This window comes from Gossypium raimondii, chromosome 2 (assembly GCF_025698545.1).
Source record: "Gossypium raimondii isolate GPD5lz chromosome 2, ASM2569854v1, whole genome shotgun sequence".
NCBI classification, from domain to species: Eukaryota; Viridiplantae; Streptophyta; class Magnoliopsida; order Malvales; family Malvaceae; genus Gossypium; species Gossypium raimondii.
In genome coordinates this window covers 35,277,005-35,298,488 of record NC_068566.1, presented here as the reverse complement: position 1 = coordinate 35,298,488, position 21,484 = coordinate 35,277,005, and the positions used below count along the sequence as shown (strand labels likewise).

At 34.4% G+C, this 21,484-nt stretch overlaps 1 protein-coding gene across 1 annotated transcript; it reads left to right on the top strand.

Moving 5' to 3' along the window:
* The first annotated feature begins 10,817 nt into the window (after positions 1-10,817).
* LOC105788516 (G patch domain-containing protein TGH) lies at positions 10,818-21,400 on the top strand. The gene is made up of 16 exons (XM_012615451.2): positions 10,818-11,122; positions 11,776-11,866; positions 11,961-12,055; positions 13,092-13,192; positions 13,817-13,878; positions 13,977-14,051; positions 14,442-14,590; positions 14,995-15,070; positions 15,192-15,278; positions 15,410-15,487; positions 16,066-16,240; positions 17,443-17,932; positions 18,124-18,402; positions 18,476-18,604; positions 18,867-19,076; positions 20,069-21,400. The coding sequence occupies exons 1-16, from the start codon at positions 10,988-10,990 to the stop codon at positions 20,846-20,848; spliced, it is 3,012 nt and encodes a 1,003-aa protein (XP_012470905.1). The 5' UTR covers positions 10,818-10,987; the 3' UTR covers positions 20,849-21,400.
* The last annotated feature ends 84 nt before the right edge of the window (positions 21,401-21,484 follow it).

Below are 21,484 nucleotides of genomic sequence, written 5' to 3'. Positions count from 1 at the left end.
TTTCTTATTTCAACCTCTAATAATGGTATGTGCACGTATTCAAGATGAGGAGAATGATAAACCTTGGGCAAAGTATAGATGTCGTGTAACACCACATACTCGACCTGATCGTCAGGTCCAAGCTACGGGATGCCACATATGTTGTCAAAGCAACTACAATAAATTAAATACATAATGCAACCATTTAAACATTCAAATAAATATATTACACGATCATAATATGATGCATAATCATTTGCTGGTCATACGAGCTTACGAAAGTTCTTTTGCTAACTCGAGGTTAAATTAAGACCAAATTATAAAGTTTACAAAATATCAGGCTGACGTCGTGACTTTAAGGGTTCCTTGTCCACGACGCAACTTACTGACTTGGTCTTGTCGCGATGTTATGTTGGAAAAAAATAGATTTTTAGAAGCTTTGAGGCATATTGTCAATTGGTAAAGGTAGAGATTTGAATCATAAAATTATATTTTTATATTCTACCCCATGAGACTTTTACAACAGTAAATCATATTCTTAAAATGGTTTAGTGATGAATGAAAAATTTAGTTCCACATTGGTTAGATATCAAGTGTGGAATATGTTTATATATATGAACCAACTTGGTGGTTATTGAATGACTAAGCTAATGCTCTCCCTCGCGCGTAGGGGGTGTGCAAATCCAAACCCTCTGGGGTTGGCAGTGCACCCGCATGACGTGGGCGATATGAAATGTCCGTTCTGGGCCTGCAGATATTTTAGCCCAATACATAATTTTATTTCCCAAGTAAAGCTTATCTCTTCAAAATTCTGTTTGGAATTAAAAAGAAAAATATTAAATTGAGTTTAATGGCTCTTTTAATTCAAACGTTAATTTAGGTTTTAATGGCTCCTTAATTCGCAGACGTTAATGGGTTCATTAGTCAAAATTTCCAAAATTTTGAATATTTTATTTAAACCGAAATAATCTGCAGGAGAAAATACATACTGGATTTTTCTCTATTTTTCCTACAAAAATTTTGAGATATTTTCCCTGCATATTTCGAACTCATTTTCGGCGATAGAAGAAAGTTAGGCTACAGTTCGTTGATCACTGCAGTTGTGCTACTACCGTACTTATCTCGTTGTTGTATTCTGGGAGACAGTCGACCAACATTTCTCCAGCACCAAAGGAGCGGCAGAATCTGTCTTAAGGAAACTGTGAAAACAAGCCTCAACTACCAGTCGAATTTCTGCCTACCTACGAGTACAAAATTTTGATCCAGTCTTATTTTCAATTTCTAATTTTTAGATTTTTTTTATTATATATATATTGTTCTGGTTCGATCTTGTGATTTAAATCAATATTTTACATTACTGTTTATTTCACTAACATATTTTTGCAACATGTTAAAGGGATGACATTACGACATGACCGCTTGTTTCCATAAGGTCCAATTGGTACCTATTCAACCCATTCAAACACCTAACCAATTCTTCCATTCAACCATTTAACCAAATATGCCACATTCATATACTCAAATTTAACCATAAAACAACACTTAACATATACAATATTCAAGATATCATTCAATACTTTGATACCTATGACAATTTCTATTATTTTGAAACATTTGAACATTTGGTACCAAGTCATTCCATTTAACATAACATATCATGATCATTATAATTCCAACCATCTCAAACATGACATTTACATTACCAATTGACCATAATAAGTTAACCATTACTAGCCTAACATCAACATGAACATGTTATATATACAAAATTGACTCGCGACCTAGGTACATACCATATATCAAAAACGAAAGGAACTATACAAACATTGCTGAGTCGAGGATCACTAGTTGGATGTTGGATCACGTCTTGGGACTTCGTGAGTTACCTATACCTACGCACGAAATAAACAAACTGTACATTGAGTGATAAAGCTCAGTGGCACTTCCATGATTCAAGTCAATATAACACAAGCTTAAATCAAATGCATACACTCGATTCAAGTTCAAATTATATCCATTTCACATACAAGTTCATGTCAAAAGTTTTCATTACCATATAAAACATACTTATAACCATTTTGCACGTTAATTCATTACATATGCACTTAAACTTACCATTCATGTCACTTAACATTAAGATACCAATTCTGTCATTTGTAGCATACCGAATAGTAGCATAAGGTTAGTGACCAATTCATATAATTGAACCATACCATATTTTCTTATACTTACCATATCATTTCCTATTTATTTCACATACTATTTAATCATTTCATATCATCATCTATAAGCATCTGCTTACACATTTTCATTCATCAATGTACATATTCAATTTCATCTCATTATTTTAATCATTTCTGAGCCTATTGGCTCATTCATACTCAACTGGCCCTCAGGGCTCGTTTTTAACAAATTTGCATGGTCTTTCACATGCTATCGAATATCATATTTCATATGTGTACAAGTATACCAAATTCAATCACATTTCATTCCAATTACCATATAGTCAAATCATGTTTTCATAACCCTATTAACTAGACATGGACTTAGAACGAATACACAGATCTGTCGCCCCAGGTTTCCCGACAATGATAACTTTGAAACATATACATACTACCACCCGAGTTGCCCGACAACAATGATTTTTATAATCTAATTATTCTGTCACCCCGGTTTGCCCGACAACATGACTCTCATGTACATTCTACCACTTCGGGTTGCCCAACAATGATGGTTTTCAATCAATATCTTGACCCTATGACATGCCAACTATATTCGACCCTACTCGAACAGCTAATAGGGTAACCAAATTTCCAATTTCATTATATGATTCAATTCATATTCCAACATTCTCAATTCATTATCATTTCACAATTTTATCACATTATATAAAATGTTTCAATTTATTTCCTTACCACATATCACATCTCAACCAAATCCTACCATTTTCTATTTTATTCAATCCAGTCCACTATCTCAATATTTAATCTCAAACGTTGCAAATCGATTCATACGACCATTGCAAACTTACGTCAATACTATATTATGCAAAATACCATGAATATGAAATAATTAGATTGATCTCGAATCTTAGAAATACAAACCGAAATCTCATGTCACTCGTCGGTGACTCTCACTTTTCCTATCCCTTTTGATGTTCAGGTGTCGTTGTAGCTTAGTGAAATTGAGGATCGAAATGTAAAAGAAAAACCAAGATTTATTCTTCTTTTTTTAATGGCTATGGTGAGCTGAAGGAAGGAAGATGACAAGCTTTCACTTATTTTAGTTTATATATTAAGCTTAATGTTTAATTAACCATAATTAATTCTTTAATTTGATTATTTTTAATTGTTATTTTAATCTTAATGCAAATCATCATTACAATCCAGTACCATCCATTTAAAATTGGTTTATTAACTATTTTAGTCACTTGGATAATTGCTATCTAGGTCCCTAAGTCTTTCCTTAATTAAAACTCTATAGTGATTAGACTTTTACAAGTCAATCATTGAGCCTTAATTAACCACCTTTTTAGATAAATTATTTAACCGAACTTCAATATATTTTTATATTATTTCCATAGATATTTCTATTTAATATTTATGGACTTGGTTTACAAATTAAGGTTCTAAAACCGTATTTTCTAACACCATTGGAAATCGGTTCGTTACATATCGTGTTTGTAAAAAATCCGCACGAGCATGTTGTCCCCAATGCCTCTCAATATTTTATTGTTCTTGAGTTTGTCGAGGACGATATTGGTACAAAAGACATAGCAAGTTCTGTGAGCTTAAACAACTTTTTGAGGAACACAAAAAAGTGTTTGAAAAACAAAGAAGAAACCAAATAAATTTAGGAAAACAAAGAAAACAGAAAAATAACTAAAATAAGAAATTTAAGAATAAATAATAAATATTCAAAACTATAAAAATAGAACATTGGTAATGACAATATATCGCAAAGAAAAGAGAAATAAAAATAAAGAACACACAGATTTTTACGTAGAAACCCTTTCGGGAAAAAACCACGGGCAGAGTAGAAGCAAATTCACTATGTCGAATTCAAATGATTACAAGAGGAGTTTCGATTACATCTATTTATATGTTTAAAAAACCTAATTCTAATCAAAGTCAAATATATTATGCTAATAAATGCTAAATATATTATACTCATAAATACTAAATCTTCTAGAAAGAAGATATATTTTGTTTAACTTGACTTGCAAGCAATCTCTTAGAATTTGGGTCACACAACTCTAACAATCTCCACCTTGACACGAATTCTTAACAAAAAAGTTTTTCACCTCTTCTATAAAACCCCTTAAGGGTTTAACTTCAACAATGAACACTAACCAAGTCTAAGTAATGCTCAAACTTGGTTATAGGAAGTGACTTAGTCATCATATTTGCAGGATTTTCATTAGTACTAATTTTTCTTACAACAATATCACCACGATCAATAATATCACGAACAAAATGATACCAAACATCAATGTGTTTTGTTCTCTCATGAAACATTTGATCTTTTGTAAAGAAGATGACGCTCTGACTGTCACAAAATACTGTACTGATTTGAAGGTCTTCATTGAATTCACTAAAGAGTCCCTTCAACCAAATAGCTTCTTTACAAGCCTCAGTTTTCGCCATGTACTCAGCTTCAGTGGTAGACAAAGCGACAGTAGTTTGCAAAGTGGTTTTCCAATTGATTGAACAACCTCCAATTGTAAAGACATAACCTGTGAGAGATCTTCTTCTATCAAGGTCTCCAGTAAAATCAGCATCAACATACCCAATGACTCCATCTCTAGTTCTTCCAAACTGCAAGCAAACATCAGTAGTACCTCATAAGTATCTTAAAATCCACTGAATTGCTTACCTATGTTTTTTACCAGGATTCGCCATGTATTTGCTAACTGCACTGACTGCATATGATAAATCTAGATGTGAGCAAACCATAGCATACATGAGAGATCCCACTGCACTAGAGTATGAAACATGTGACATGTACTTAATCTCATCATCTGATTGTGGAGACAAAGCCAATGAAAGTCTGAAATGGGCTGCTAAAGGAGTACTAACATACTTAGCACTCTGCATATTTAACCTGCAAAGAACTTTGTCAATATACCCCTCACTTGTTTTTCTATCTTTGAGAATCTCCATACCAAGTATCTTCTTTGCTAGTCCCAAATCTTTCATCTCAAATTCTTCACTTAGTTGGGCTTTGACCTTTCTTATCTCTCATTTATCTTTTGCTGCTATCAACATTTCATCAACATATAGGAGTAGATACACAAAAAAAAACCATCATTGTTTTTCTTAAAGTAAACACAACTATCAAAACTACTTCTTTTGAAATCATGAGAAGTCATAAACGAATCAAACCTCTTGTACCACTGTCTTGGTGACTGTTTCAAACCGTACAGAGACTTTTTCAGCAAGCAAACATAGTCCTCTTTTTCTAAGACTGTAAAACCCTCTAGTTGTTGTATATAAATATCATCCTCAAGTTTTCCATGTAAAAATACAGTTTTTACATCTAACTGCTGAAGCTCCAAATCATGCATGGCCCAATACCAAGCAAAGCTCGAATCGAACTATGCTTCACAACTGGGGAGAACACATCTGTGAAGTCCACTCCTGGAATTTGAATTTAACCCTTTGCAACAAGCATTGTTTTATATGTGGGTTCTTCAACTCCTAGAGTTCTTTCTTTCTTGCTAAACACCCATGTACGTAGGAAGTTTCACAAGATCTCATGTTCTATTTTTGTGGAGTGATTCCATCTCCTCTTGCATAGCAAACATCCACTTTTCTGAGTCTTCACAGCTAACCGCCTCAGAATAATTAGATGGCTCTTAGTTTGCATCTATTTCTTCAGCCACATTTAAAGTATAAGCAACTAGATCAACCTCGACATACTTCTTTAGAGGTTTAATTTCTCTTCTAGTTCTGTTTTTGGCGATAGAGTATTGTGGTAAAAAAGCAACTCTATTTTGAATTTTGGTACTAGCTTGAGGAGTCGAATCTGTTGTAGATTCTGGATTAATATGATGCTCCAATTGCTTTTGATTTTCTTTATTGGAAGAGTCTTTAAGAGATAAGTTAGGTAGCATAGTAGTTTCATAAAAAAACATTTTTGCTAATAACAACTTTTTTATTTTCAGGACAGCATAAATTATACCTTTTTACACCGGTTGTATAACCAATAAAAACACATTTAATAAATCTCGGTTCCAATTTTCCATTATCAACATGAGCATATGAAGGACACCCAAAGATATTTAAATCAAAATAGTCAGTAAGATTACCAAACCATACCTCTTGTGGAGTCTTTTTCTCAATGGAAACGGATAGAGATCGGTTGATCAAAAAATGCAGTAGAGGCTGTTTCAGCCCAAAATGACTTTGATAAGTTGGCATTTGACAACATACATCAAACATTCTCTATGATCGTTCTGCAACGCCGTTTTGCTGTGGAGTATGATGACCTGTCAAGTGTCTCATGATCCCTTCTAACTTGCACAATTTATTAAACTCATGAGGACAGAACTCTAAGCCATTGTCTATGCGGAGGTATTTTATTTTTTTTCCCGTCTATTTTTCAATCATAGTTTTTCAATACTTAAATGTGGAAAACACATCGCGTTTTTGCTTCAGGAAGAATGCCCAAACTTTTCTGGAAAAATCATCAATAAAAGTTAGCATATAATTAGCTCCACCTCTCGAAGGCACTCTGGATGACCCACAGATCAGAATGAATATACTCTAATGTTTCCTTTTTGTTATGGATTATTCTAGTGAATCGAACTCTCTTTTACTTCCCAAAAATGCAGTGCTCACAAAACTTTAGCTTACAAATTCCTTGCCCATCAAGAAGTCCTCTTTTGCTCAATTCTGTCCTGCTATTCTCACTCATATGCCCTAGGCGCATATGCCAAATTTTAATAATATCATCATCTGACAAGGAAGAAGAAGCAATAGCTATATCACCAGTAACAGTAGAACCCTGCAAAACATATAACTTGGCAGTCTTTCTCTGACCTTTCATCACAACGAGGGAACCTTTGGAAATCTTCAAAACCCCACTTTCAGCTGTGTATCTGTACCCTTTTGAATCAAGAGTACTCAATGAAATTAAATTTCTTTTCAATTCTAGAACATGTCGCACGTCACTAAGTGTTCTGATAACTCCGTCAAACATCTTAACTTTAATCATTCCAACACCTGCAATTTTACACGAAGTATTATTTCTCATCAAAACAACACCTTCAGACACTGTTTCATAAATTGTAAACCAATCCCGATTGGAACTCATGTGGAAGGTGCAGCTCGAATCAATGATCCACTCATTGCTCACTTTAGAATTATTGACAGAAGCGACTAGAAGTTCACCATCGATGTAGTCTTCTATAACATCAGCTTTACCGGAATTTTCTGGTTGTTTTCCCTTTTGATTTGCAGCCTTTCTTTTGATCTTGTTCTGTAGCTTATAACACTCCGATTTAATGTGTCCTTTCTTCTTGCAGAAGTTACAAGTTTTACCTCTGTTTGAAGACTTCGATCTACCTTTAGATTTACCGCGAGGATTCCATTCTTGTGTCCTTCCACGATCATCATCAACATTTCGTTCTTGTCTCCCACGAACAATGAGACTCTCTCCCTTAGAATTCGGTTTAACCACAAGATGCTTCATCTTATCATACGAGGTTAAAGAATCGTAAACCGCATCAATTGTGAGAGACTCGCGACTATATAAAATCATGTCTCTAAAGGTTGAATAAGACGGGGGAAACGAACAAAGTAGAATCAACCCTAGATCTTCCTTATCATATTGAACCTCCATGGCCTCCAAGTTTGAAAGAATTTCTTTAAACACTGTTAATTGTTTGTGCACAGATGCACCTTCCTCCAAACGATGAGCATAAAAATGCTGCTTCATATGCAACTTGCTGGTTAGAGTTTTCGACATACATATTTGTTCCAGCCTCTTCCATAATGCAGCGGCGGTCTTCTCCTTCATCACATCCTGTAAAATTTCGTTAGACAAATGCAGATGTAATTGTGTTAACGCCTTTCGATCCTCACGCTTCATCTCTTCATTCGTTAATGTCTAAGGCATCTTATCTATCCCTAGTAGGGCATCCTCCAGATCCATCTACGCAAGAACTGCTTGCATCTTAATCTGCCACAACACAAATTTGATGTTGCGATCCAACAACAGAGTTTCATACTTCAAAGACGTCATTACCGTGATCGAGATGAACAACCCGGAAACTCAGATACCAATTTGTAAAAATAGAACGTCGTTAATGACAATATATCGCAAAGAAAAGAGAGATAAAAATAAAGAACACACAGATTTTTATGTGGAAACCCTTTCGAGAAAAAACCACGGGCAGAGTATAAGAAAATTCACTATGTCGAATTCAAATGATTACAAGAGGAGTTTCGATTACATCTATTTATAGGTTTAAAAAACCTAATTCTAATCAAAGTCAAATATATTATGCTAATAAATGCTAAATATATTATACTCATAAATACTAAATCTTCTAGAAAGAAGATATATTTTGTTTAACTTGACTTGCAAGTAATCTCTTAGAATTTGGGTCACACAACTCTAACAAAAACAATAAATAAATAAATGATAGATTAAAAAGTGGAAGATGAATCAAATAAACCGATGGATATGATGGATAGATAGATAAGTGTCCAATTGAACCTTTTTAGGTATAAACCCTAACAAATTCAATTAATGGCTCTAATCAACCCCTTAAGAAATAATTCTTGACAAATTGGAGGATGAAGAATGATTCTCACAACTCACTGAAGAAAAATCAAGAAGAAAGCTGCTTCTAAAGATCACAGGAAAGCAATCATGTACAAAAAAAACGAACTCTAAGAGTTGAAAATTTTATTAATGAAAAACAATTGTGTTTTTAATAAACAATGAAGAGGCCTTTATATAGGCTAGCTAATTACATCCAAATAAAACTCTCAAGTATAATGAAACTCTAATTAATCTAAACAATAAGCAATTTAAACTAAGCTTTCTTGTCGACTAAGAAATATAAAACTCCTAAATAACTTAAAATACTTAAAAACATATCCAAAATTCATAATAAATAAATAATAAAACCTAATAAATATAATATTGGGTTCATATATAATAAAAATTAACCCTAAAAATAAAATCCAATATGATTTAAACTCGAGTTAAAGCCCGAAACTCATAATTTCCCATAATAATCCTGTCCAAAAATTATGTTCGTGCAGTCTTCACTAAAATGGTTATAACTTAATGAAGCTCCCAAACTCGAAATTGAGTGATTCAAAGTGTGTTTCAAAGATAAGAGATAGCTCTTCAAGTGGTGCAGTCTTCACTAAAATGGTTATAACTTAATGAAGCTCCCAAACTCGAAATTGAGTGATTCAAAGTGTGTTTCAAAGATAAGAGATAGCTCTTCAAGTGATATGTAGACATCTCAACCCAAAAATGCCTAGATCCCATCCAAAAATTCATTTTCAAGTTGATTAATCTTTTGAGCTTGAAAATTGACAACTTCATTGAATTGACTTTAATAAATTTCACCCCATCCGTGCATATATCAGTTTAAAACATATTTCTAGATTCATTTTTATAATATATTTGATAAATTTTAAATATATTTAAATATTTAAGGTGAATTTGAATCACACCACATATTATTGAAAGTCTTATATTGATATATATATACAACTAACGAGGTTAATTATTTAGCTGTTATAAATGGTTAGGGTATTGACGATTATCATCCTTTACTATTTTGTTAACTTGTAATTATTAAATGTAGTTTCAGTGGACATCGTATTGGGCAAAAGACATTCAAACGATGCTACCTAAGGCCTTAGTGGATGAGGGGCACACACTGGGTAAGATTTACATAACCGTTATATGTTTCGACATTGTCAAACAACAGTACAGTGATTGGTTGCTACGCCAATTTGGCATGTGGCAATCAGTTTTGAGGGAGTCGAAGGACTTAAACTCTATATTAGATGTCGAGATTCACACATCTATTGTATTAGGGTTAAGTTAGGTTAAATATTTAAGGTTAAAATATACACCCATCTAAACTCAAAAGGAATCTTAATTATTTCATAATTATCATGCAAAATCTATAGCGGAGATGGAACTTTTGTGGCACATAAATTGTAATTGAATTCAACACCCACGAGTGTTGAAGTATGCCAAAAAAAAAAAATCATATTTTGAGAAATAGTTTTCCCCAAACTTAGAATAATAAATAATACAACTTTTTAAATATTAGTAAAATTAGTGAAAAAACCTATATCGAAACATATAAAAATATTTTAATAAGGTTAAAATATACTGTTAGTACTTGTATTTTGAAAATTGATATTTATTCTCTATACTTAAAAAGTTTAAAAATTAAGCCCTTTAAAATTTTTTATTTAAAATATTAGTCCAACTATTAAATTCATGAGTATTTTTCGTCAAAATTTGTTAATTTGAAATTTTGATTGTGTTGTCCTCCTACAATATTGCAAATGATTGATAGAAAATAAACATATTAAATTGAAAAATTGACAAAACTATCAACAAAGATAATAATTGGACTAGGATTTTTAAATTGAAAAAGTAGGAGGATTGAATTTTTAACCTTTACAGGGACCAAATTTCGAATTATATACAAGTACAGGGATTAATAGCACATTTTAACCTTTTTAATAATAAATGAAGTAAAGCTTTTAAAATCGAAAAAATATTGTAAAAAGGGCCGGCCTTTTCACAAGTCTGGGTACAGGTTTTTCAGTAACCCAACCCAAGCTTTTAATATTCGCCTTCGGATCCTACTGCAATCAGAGCTTTCCTTTCAAGAACTCGGCAATTCCCCCCAAATAAAATAAAATCCATTTATAATCAATCAACAGCCATTTTCCAATAGCTCTTTTAATCTCACTCTCATTTAAACACTTAATCAATCAATTAGGAAAGGAAAATTATGGATTCGGACGAGGAGGATTACGTGTTCTTCGGTACACCGATAGAGCGGGAAGAGGAGATCACCAGCCGTCGGAAGAAAGCCGCCGCCGAAGCTTCTGGTAACCTCCGCTCCCTCCCTCCCTGGAAGCAAGAGGTATATACTTCCATCATCCTCTTGTTTTTTTTTTCCTGATTTTCTAAGTGAGATATTTGAACCTTCCTAGAACCCATATGAGGTTGAGTTCTGTTTTTTTTCTTCTTCTTTTTCGTCCGCCCTTTAGCTGGAAATCGTATCTTTCAGAGGTCGTTTGGTTTCCGTGAAATTTAGGAGCAAAGAAAATAGAAGAAAGCGGGGATGATAGGGATGGAACTTGCTTTTACATTTTTTATATGAACAAGTTTGGTTGTTTGTTTTGTGTTTTTTTGAAAACTGCTACTTGTTATTTGGAGGTTGTATAAATTGGATTCATGTGATGATCAAAGCAAATTGTTTGCTTTTAGGTAGTATTTGAAGATAAATCAGTTCCTTAACAGGAATGGAAGCCTTTGATGGATTTCACATTACTTGCAGTTGATTCTAAACAATATTTCTTGGAATTGCTTTAAAAAAAGAGAACATTGATGGGTTTCTTTTTTGATGGCATCCATAGTTTAATAATTCTTTAACTTATGAATTGCCAATCTAGCTCAATCTCTTGCATGATATAATAATATAGATAAGGTGTATTATGTGATCTTGTAAGTGTTTATTTGTTATACATGATCAAAAGACTTTCTTTCTATCATCTTTGAACTACATTTTTCCAGGTTAGAGATGAAGAAGGACGCAGAAGATTCCATGGTGCATTTACAGGTGGATTTTCTGCTGGTTACTTCAATACGGTGGGCACTAAAGAGGGTATATCTCTATAATTCATATTAACTAGATTACTTCCATTCACTTGTAATGATATCATCTAGCATGCCTTATGGGTTGTGAAACATATTTGCAGGTTGGGCCCCACAATCATTTACATCATCAAGGAAGAGCAGAGCTGAAGTCAAACAGCAGAGCATTTTCAACTTTTTAGATGAAGATGAGAAAGCAGTATGTTCTATTTCATTTTCCCACCTTTTATGATTTTCTTTGACTGCAGATAAGGATGATGCAGTGTCTGTTAGGTTTGACATGCTCTATGCCGAAATCACATTTTTTCATAGTTGTTTATTTCCTTCATATTTTACAACTCAGTTTCCTGCACTTCTAGTATTCTAGTTTAGAGATGTTTTAAAAAAATCTTGATGCCTTCTCTAAATCTGAAATTCCTAATTCTGTCATGTGACTGCTAATAAAGTTTTGACCTTCATGAGTTTGAAGTTTAGTGATGCAAAAATATTTGTCCTATTATTTTCATTAGCAGATATGATTGTGTCTTTTTTTAGGATTATTTGTTATTTCACTGTGAAGAATTTATATGCATAGATATTGGTCCTATATTTTCATATCTGGAGTATCACGCTTTCTTTATCATTCATATGTGCCTGATGTTAGATGCACAATTAGCCGTATAGAACACCCACTTTTAATATATCTTTCTTCAAAGTTTCATCTGTTTATGTATTTTCATGGCTCTGACATGGTTTCATGGTTATCAGTATTCCGTAATATATACTAAAATACTGTTTAAATCTTTCATTTGTTGCAATATTGAAAGAAGTGATGATTATTATACAAGAATTCCATATATTTTATTAAAATTTTCAGCATCTTTCCAGTTAAATTATGTTTTAAAATATTTGTTCTCTGCATTCATTAACGGAAGTTTGCTGAAGAGATCATTTTTTAGCTCGTATTTCATTCCAAAACTGTGCTACAGGAATCATAACAGAATTTGCCTATATGGAAGTCTTTGAAAGTAGTTTCACTACCTACTCAATGTGTTCACTGATTATTGTTATATGTGCCTCTCAATATCCTTTTGTCTTTTCAGACATGATTGCTGTTTGAACAAGAACTGGTTACCATATCATCCTCTCATCTATGACTTATTATAGATAGAAAATAAGGGTTTGCTAAAGTTGTTTTCATATTTTGTTTCTAATTGCTAGAATTTTTAATGATATATCCTGCTTTTCTATTTTAGGAATTGGAAGGTACTTTGGGAACATCTTCACAGTTTGACACATTTGGATTTACAGCTGCTGAGTTTGCTCGCAAACAAGCCGATAAGGAGCAAAAGCAAAGGTCTGTGAAATGGTTGCATATTCTTCTTATCAGTAATAATTTTGTTACTAGATATGAAGCTGAAATTGCAGACTGTTCAGAGTCCTGGTTCTTAATAGAAATCCATATTTTTGAAAATTAAGTGCTCTCAATGGGAATATTGATTTTTGCCACAAGTGTGACCTTTTTCTTTGGCATGAAATAAAAGAATCTAATTTTTCATTTTTATAGAGCCCAACCCCACATCTATACATGTCCATTTTTGCACCCTGTGTTGCTGAAGAAGACTTTTGAACTCGTTTGTTAGGATATAGAGACATTCCATATGGTTACTGTTATTATCCCAGACTTAAGGCGGCCAATGTCTCCATATCACGACAATATTTCTTGATGACAGCATTTTTCATTACCATTATCGTTATTATCATTGTTCTATCATCCTTATGATCATCTTCTCTCTCATTATTGCTTCCTTTGTTATCTAATATTCTTCTTTTCACTATGGACGTGCCAGCTAATGCATTTGCACCTCATAACATGTGCACCCATGCATATGTGAACTGTTTGATTTTTGTGTCTTTTGTACTACCTGGAGATATTTCCAATTATATAATGGATTCTTAGTTAGTTCTGTGTTTCCTGTAGGCCATCTGCAATTCCTGGACCTGTTCCTGATGAACTTGTCCTGCCAGCCTCTGAGTCTATAGGTTTGCTGAGATTTGTGAACATATAAATGCTTTGCCACCAACTAGTTTATCTGAGTAGAACTTATGCAACTTAGAGCTCATCTTACATACTTGATTAGGTGTGAAATTGCTGCTGAAGATGGGATGGAGACATGGTCGTGCAATCAAGGATTCTCGTGCTAGGTCATTATATGGTAATTTGGTCTATTGTCACATCGATCTTATTTGTTCTGTTTGGCTTTTTAGCTGTATTGGCAGAATGTATTGAAATGGTATATGTTGAACATACAATTAGAATGCGTTAAGGCCTACATGTTCTATGATAATATGATAGAGTATTAGATTTCTCAACAGCAAGTTATTTACTATTTTTCAATATTAAACCACTATCTTCAGTCCTCAGCTCATAAAAAAAATATTGATCTGGATCTATTTATTGATGGAAACCCCTTCATCTAGTGCATCCTAATTTCTCATGATTATATAGCATAAATGGATCTTTATATACCTTTCCTTGTGCGATGCTTTTGTAACAGAGGTACTAAGTTCCAGGCTGAATATTCTCATCTTTATATTTACTACAGATGCTCGTAGAGAAGCTAGAAAGGCTTTTCTAGCATTTGCTTCTGAGGATGTGAAGGCACCATATCCTGCTAATGAGCCTGATGAAGAACCTGAAAGCTTCATGGCGCAGCCTGTTGACAATGATACTCGATCTTCTAAAAGCTTACCTGTGAGAAGTTCTCCTTGTTACCAATATTATTACTCTTGCTTTTCTTTTTATGACCCTTTGCCTAATTATGAAAGGTGTTTATAATTATGTGGGTTTTTCCTGTCATAACAAGCTCAAAAGCAGTGTCTCCTGGCTCATTAATACTTGCTCCATTTGTGGGAATGTTGAACAAGTGGAAGGATATTTTATTTACTTCTTTGTTTTTTGTAAATTTGGAAGAAATATTTAGCTTGGTCCATATATACATATTAGAATTTGCAACTAGTATCTTCTTAAGCTTTGGAGGTTAAAATCTCTGTCAGCTTGCTTGCTTTTGTGGGCATGAATGAGCACAGAGAGAGAGAGATCGGTTTTTTGACGCACTGAAAGCAATTGAGTTATTTTTCTGTTATAATTATGTGCAGGCTTTTGTGTGCAACCCTAAGCAGGATTTACATGGTTTAGGATATGATCCATTCAAGCATGCTCCTGAATTTAGGGGTATATGATTTCTTTATGTGATTTCTTGAAGACAACTGTTTACTAATTATTTGTATTGTTCTCAGAAGCATTGATTTTTACTGTCTTTTTCTTTTTTTCTTTTATTTGGAAATGCTTTCAGAAAAGAAGAGATTGCACCTGTCGAATGATAAGCAGCATGGGTACAGGAAAGCTATATCAATAAAAGATAGTCTCTTTGGTTCCAAGTGTAAGATCTAGTTTCTTTATGAGCATGTCTTTTCAAGTCCTCTGGCATGTATTTTTGCAATGGTTCATCTTTCTCGAGTTTTCCTTGCATGCATGAATTATATATCTTGATAGAGGTTGTTTCTACACCAGCAGGAAAAGCTGCTCCTGGATTTGGAATTGGTGCACTTGAAGAATATGATGCTGAAGATGAGGATATCTATGGTGCTGGTTAGTGTTTCACTTTTTGTGAGTGTGCATCTTGTAATCATTCATCAACGTTTATCGCCCCCTTAAACAAATTGATTGCCAATGCCTACTATCATGAAGAAATCAGTCATATTGGTCAATGTTGGTGTTGATAACTCATATCTGTTTTTTTTAAATATCAAATAAAGGGCTTGGAGTTGCATTCATTAATTGGGGATGTTTCTTCAGAATGTTTTATCACCTTCCTTTTGTATTTGTGTCTTTGGCGGATGGTGATTGATTTGTTACTATTCCGAAATTCTTGTCCTGTAGCTATAGGGTTCTCTTGGTAGAATGTTTCTTATTTTTGGTATTGTGATGAAGATTGGTATTTCTCAAGTTGGTGTTGATATGCCAACTGTTTGTGATTCATTAATATCCTCATTGTTTGGGTTGTTGATATGGTTAAACTAGTTTTTGGCATTTAGTTTCTATCTCGGTGATCATGAAGTTCCAAAAATTTTATTCATGGGGATTAATTTTATCATTAATTTGCCAATTCACCCTGAGGTTATTTGTTTAATTCAAGTTTTAAGCTGAAGGTAGGCTTGCTATCTTAGGTTATGACTTTGAAGAAACATGCGTTGAAGAGGATGAAGAGCCATCAATATTGAGCATAGAGAGTAAACAACCTTCAAGGTTGAGCATAGAGAGTAAACAAAAGGTGGTTGCTAAAGATCAGGGTGTTCTGCCTGGTTTCAAAGTTGCATCAGTTTCTGACTACCAGTTAGAAAGGTAATTGTAAAGTAGTTGATGCTGCATGCTTGATACCACATTTGTCGCATTGTGTTAAGCCTGTAATTTGCCTGCCTTTTTATTTGGAGAAGTAACATGCCATCTGTAATTCTTGTTGCACGTTATGGAAATTAGGAAATTCTTCATTAACATATCCTCTTCCTTGGTAAGGTGGGGGTTATGATGCATGCCAGAGTTTTTAATTTAATACTGATACTGATACTGAAGAAATGATGTTAAAGTTATTTATCTATTTTTGGGGGTGGGGATTATTCTGGTCAGGATTTGCGTCTGAAATTTTTAGAAATCATGTTGGATGATTTTGAGTTGCTGGTTGAGTGTAGTAGAATTGGGTTTAAAAATGGTCTTGGGGCTTAGGTCATTAATATTTAGATTTTTTAATTCAGAATTCTGTGGGTAATACTGAAGTACTTGGAAAATGGAAAATAGAGGATGTGAAAAAATGCTCATTAAATAGGGATGAATTAGAAGGAGAGTGATGGATGGTTTTAATAGCCTACTGGTGGGGAACTTGTGTTTCCTTAAGGTGCCAGTCCTTTGATATTTATGCTAGCAAAAAACCAAAGAGACAATGACTAACATGGACCTCAAAGTAAATATTAGTTTTTAAGTCGCTCATTAATCATTTATTGGAATGCCAAAAAGCACAGTAAATATAAATATGCAGTCATGTAAGTGATCATAGTAAACATACTTCATGGGCTTAGTATGTACCATATCAATATTTATGTTAAACTGCTTGTAGTTTTAATAGCCTACTGGTGGGGAACTTGTGTTTCCTTAAAGGTGCCAGTCCTTTAATATTTATGCTAGCAAAAAACCAAAGAGACGATGACTAACATGGACCTCAAAGTAAATATTAGTTTTTAAGTCGCTCATTAATCATTTATTGGAATGCCAAAAAGCACAGAATAAATATAAATATGCACTCGTGTAAATGATCATAGTAAACATACTTGATGTGCTTAGTATGTACCATATCAATATTTATGTTAAACTGCTTGTAGTAGAACTTTTGTTTGGATGAATTGTTTGAGTCATTCACTGGTTCTTCTTTATCAAGGCTATTTCCTTGCTAGCCTGTTTTGCATTATTTGGAAATCAAAACTAAAAAACTGTCATAGTTCTTTGTATTTTTCTTTAATAAAATTTTTAATATCATTTTGCATATTGTTATTCAGGTTTGATCCTCCTATAATCCCAAAGGATTTTGTTCCACACCACAAATTTCCTGGACCTCTTGAGACACTGAGGAAGCTCGATGTTCCCTCTCCCCCAGAAGTTCCTCCTCCAGATGATAGTAATCTGAAACTCTTAATTGAGGGGGTTGCTAAATTAGTGACTCGATGTGGTAAATTATTTGAGGATCTCTCAAGAAAGAAGAACCAGTCAAATCCATTATTCAGTTTTCTTTCTGGAGGAGATGGACATGATTATTACGAAAGGAGACTGTGGGAGGAGCATCAGAAACTTGGTGATCAAGCCAAGCTGTCATTGGATGGAAAACATTCCCCAAGTGCACGGAAGATGACGGCAGAGGGCCGTGGCAAATTATTAGGAGAAAAACCTTTGGACAGAAGCACAAAAGAGACTACAAGCTCATCAATCGCATCTAGGGAGTTTCAACTTCAGTTCAATCTTTCTGATACATTTAAAAAACCTGATTCATTTGTAAGTACTGTACTTCTCTTCTTATTATTGTTTTCAACAAAGTTATGCAAGTCAAGTATCCTAGATTTTTTTCTTTCTGTTGGTGCTTTGATTTTCAAATGCTGTTAGATCTCAGTTTGTTGTCTTTTAAACTTCACCATATTGTTTTTACAGACTGCTTAATTCAGACTTCTATTCTTTGTTTATTGTAGAGTAAGTTGCCCGAAGTTGCAAAACCGTTCAAAGATGATCCTGCAAAGCAAGAAAGATTTGAGCAGTTTCTCAAGGAGAAGTATGAAGGAGGGCTTCGTTCTACTGGTTATAGTTCGGCTAGTAACATGTCAGAAGCTGCTCGTGCTCGTGAAAAATTGGATTTTGAGGCAGCTGCTGAGGTACTAGAGAAAGGGAAATGGGGAAAGGAAAGCATGGTTTCAACACAGCCATTGGACTTTCTAGCCGCTGGAATGCAGTTTACTTCTGGCGGACTAGAGGTAAATTTAAGGTGGTGTTTTTTTAGTTACTGAATTTTTTTGCTGGATTTTGACATTTCCATAAATTTAACAGCAAGTTAAAGATACTCATGCTGAAGATTTGGTGACAAAGGAGAAGTACCCAAGAAGGGAGGAGTTCCAATGGCGACCTTTGCCTGTTTTATGCAAGCGCTTTGATCTCATTGATCCTTTTATGGGGAAGGTATTCCTTAATTCTTTTCTGCTGTTTTCTTTTCATAAGCCTGAGTTAGTAGGAACAGTTTATGGAAGGTTTTATGATGTAGTAATGTGCTTATGGACAAACACGAGTGTGGTTTTCCATCTGCGCATCCATTCAACCTGAAATTTGTATTTAGAAATCTATGCTGGTTTTACTTTCTCTCTTAGAAAGGAGAGGCATAGTGCTATTTATTTTAATATTAATTGTGATTTCCATTCTAAAAATATAATATTTCTGTTTGCAGCCACCACCAGCCCCACGTGCGAGAAGTAAGATTGATTCTCTACTTTTCATTCCAGATTCTGTTAAAGGTGCTAAACCGGAAGAAGATGCTATTACAAATAGAGACGTTCCTGCTGCTCAAACTGGCGCTCAAAAGACAATTGAAGGTGCAGCTGAAGAGGAAATTGATATTGTAGCTGAAAATGTTGAAAGGCCCGTTGATCTCTATAAGGTATTCTTTGTTCAGTTGGAAAATACTTCTGGTTTAATTCTAGTGCCAGTTAATTTTCTTTTGGTGTAGTGTCCTTGCACCATGATACAAACTAGACATTGTAATTTGAAATGGTTAACATGACAATTTGGAATGAACTTAGTTATCCAACTGACACTATTTTCTCTGCATCCGTGTTCGTAACTAATCATTTCGGCATCAACTGTTGATTGAAGGATACAATGTTCTTTGCCGTTATTTTGTAATTGGTGTCACATGGAAATGGACATATGCTCCTAATTCCTTTATGTTACAGAAAATCCATAAAAAAAATATTTTTGTGTTCAGTTTGGGGTCTTCAATTTTCCTCACTTTTGAATGTAATAGCACTGTGATAAGGATGATTGTTTCCTTAAGTAGCATCTGGTGCTCAGAAAAGCTAGCAGAACGTTACTATACAGGCTTTCACTATTTGGTGAAGATCAAAGTGCCGACCTCTTTTCTGTATTGTTCTTTGAGTTTGAACAGTTAGTCCTAGGTTTTCTCTCTTGTATGAATTTGTTTCACTGAGCAACTATTGTTTGCGTTTTCTTTTTTCTTTTTTGTTTTAATGATTTTTTACATCCTGCATTTAATTTCAACTTTCTGATGCAAGGATATCTTCTGCTAGCTGCAGAAATTGTTAGATGAATTGCTACTTGCCATTTTTGCTTCATGTTTCATTATCTTCTAGATCATGAAACCTTGTTATGGATATATTCTTGTTTGCACCAGTAGAGAATGTGCCTAGTCCATAAGCTTCTATTTCATCACTCCATGATATGTGTCCGACATCCTGTTTTCCCCTTATGCTTTTCATGTCTGCATGTGGCTGGCAACTGGCTGCTGTGCTGTTCGTACATATGAAACCTCTATATTTTTTTTGCCAAGTACATATGAAGTCTTTAATAACTAATCCATGATTTGACTGGGATGACTTCTTATTCTGTTCAATTGATCTTTGTTCAATGCAGGCAATTTTTTCTGATGATTCTGATGAAGATGAAGAAGACACAATTACCAAAAAGGTGGAGGATCCGGAGAAGAAGATTGAAGTGGCAACTACAACACTGAACCGTTTGATAGCAGGTGACTTTCTAGAATCCCTGGGAAAAGAACTGGGCTTCGAGGTTCCCCCTGACACACCCTACTCAACAAATAAAGCCAGCTCGTCTGCTCAGATAGAAACACCAAACAGTGATGCTGTGATTGCGAAAGTTGGTACTGTTGAAGGCCATAGAACCTTCTGTGCTGCTAATGTTGGCACTGGAACATCTCTAAACCCTGAACAAGAATCTACTCAAGGCGGTGAATCCCCCAAAAATGAATCCATTCCTGGCAAGTCTGTGAGATATAGTAGCAAGCATACTGATGGTTTATCTGAGAACATATCTGGTACAGTCAATGCAGATAAGTTTCCTCCAGAGGATAAGAAAGTCAGATCACCCTCCAGCTGTCAGAGAAACTGGAGCAGCAGCTCCTCATCAGAATATGAAAGGAGTAGAAAACATTCTAGGCGACATCGTTATAGAAGCAGTGATTCATACAGTGACTCATCCAGCGATGATCGTGATCGCTACCATTCCAGGTCAAAAGGAAAACGGAAAAGATCCTCCAGGGAAAAGAGTAGTAGCAGCAGAAAACACTCAAAACATCATAAGCACAGAAGCAGGGACTCTCCCAGTAGGTCCCATCATGGTTCAGAGAGAGAACATTCAGAATCCAGGAAAGAGAAAAGAAAACGAAGGAATTGAAAATAAGCTCTATTTGTTTCCCAATCCCATCTCCATACAAAGTTTCCTGTTGTATAGCATACTGGATCCAACACCAAAATTTGAGGGATAATCAGTTTGTTTGATGTTCTGGGGGAAGGGTTTCTCCATGAAATGTTGATGGAGATCCTACACTGAGATGGTGCTTCCAGCGAGGCTTTCCTTTTGGGTCCAGATGTTGTTGTGACTAAGGTACGATCCATGGAGGTATGTACTTTTATGAAGTGAACTTTTGGAAATGATGATGCTTTATTAAGGCAACTTCTGGGTTCTACTTTTGAAATTAACTTGTCAATGATTTTCCTCCTTAATAATACATCTATGAACCATTTGATAGTAGTATGGTATTATTTTGAGTTCCTCCCAGGTTAGTCCTCGTCATAAGGTACATTTGGATTGTAGTTAGAGGTCAGCGGTGACGTTTTATGATTTGAGTACCGCCTAAAGTGGTGGAGGTGTCTTTGGTTCAGGGATCTAAGTGGACCGACTTAAATTTTTCTAGTAAATTTATATTCCCCTGCAGTTATTATTAATTGGTTTAAGATTGGGTGATTAGCATTGTATCAAAATCCAAGTTGTTCCTTCTGCCTAATCCCATGTGTAATCTATAACCCTTTG

Coding starts and splice junctions, on each gene's coding strand:
- LOC105788516 (XM_012615451.2), top strand. CDS start 10,988: ATGGATTCGGACGAGGAGGATTACGTGTTCTTCGGTACACCGATAGAG. Junction 17,933..18,123: donor TTAAAAAACCTGATTCATTT/GTAAGTACTGTA, acceptor TGTTTATTGTAG/AGTAAGTTGCCCGAAGTTGC. Junction 18,403..18,475: donor TTACTTCTGGCGGACTAGAG/GTAAATTTAAGG, acceptor TAAATTTAACAG/CAAGTTAAAGATACTCATGC.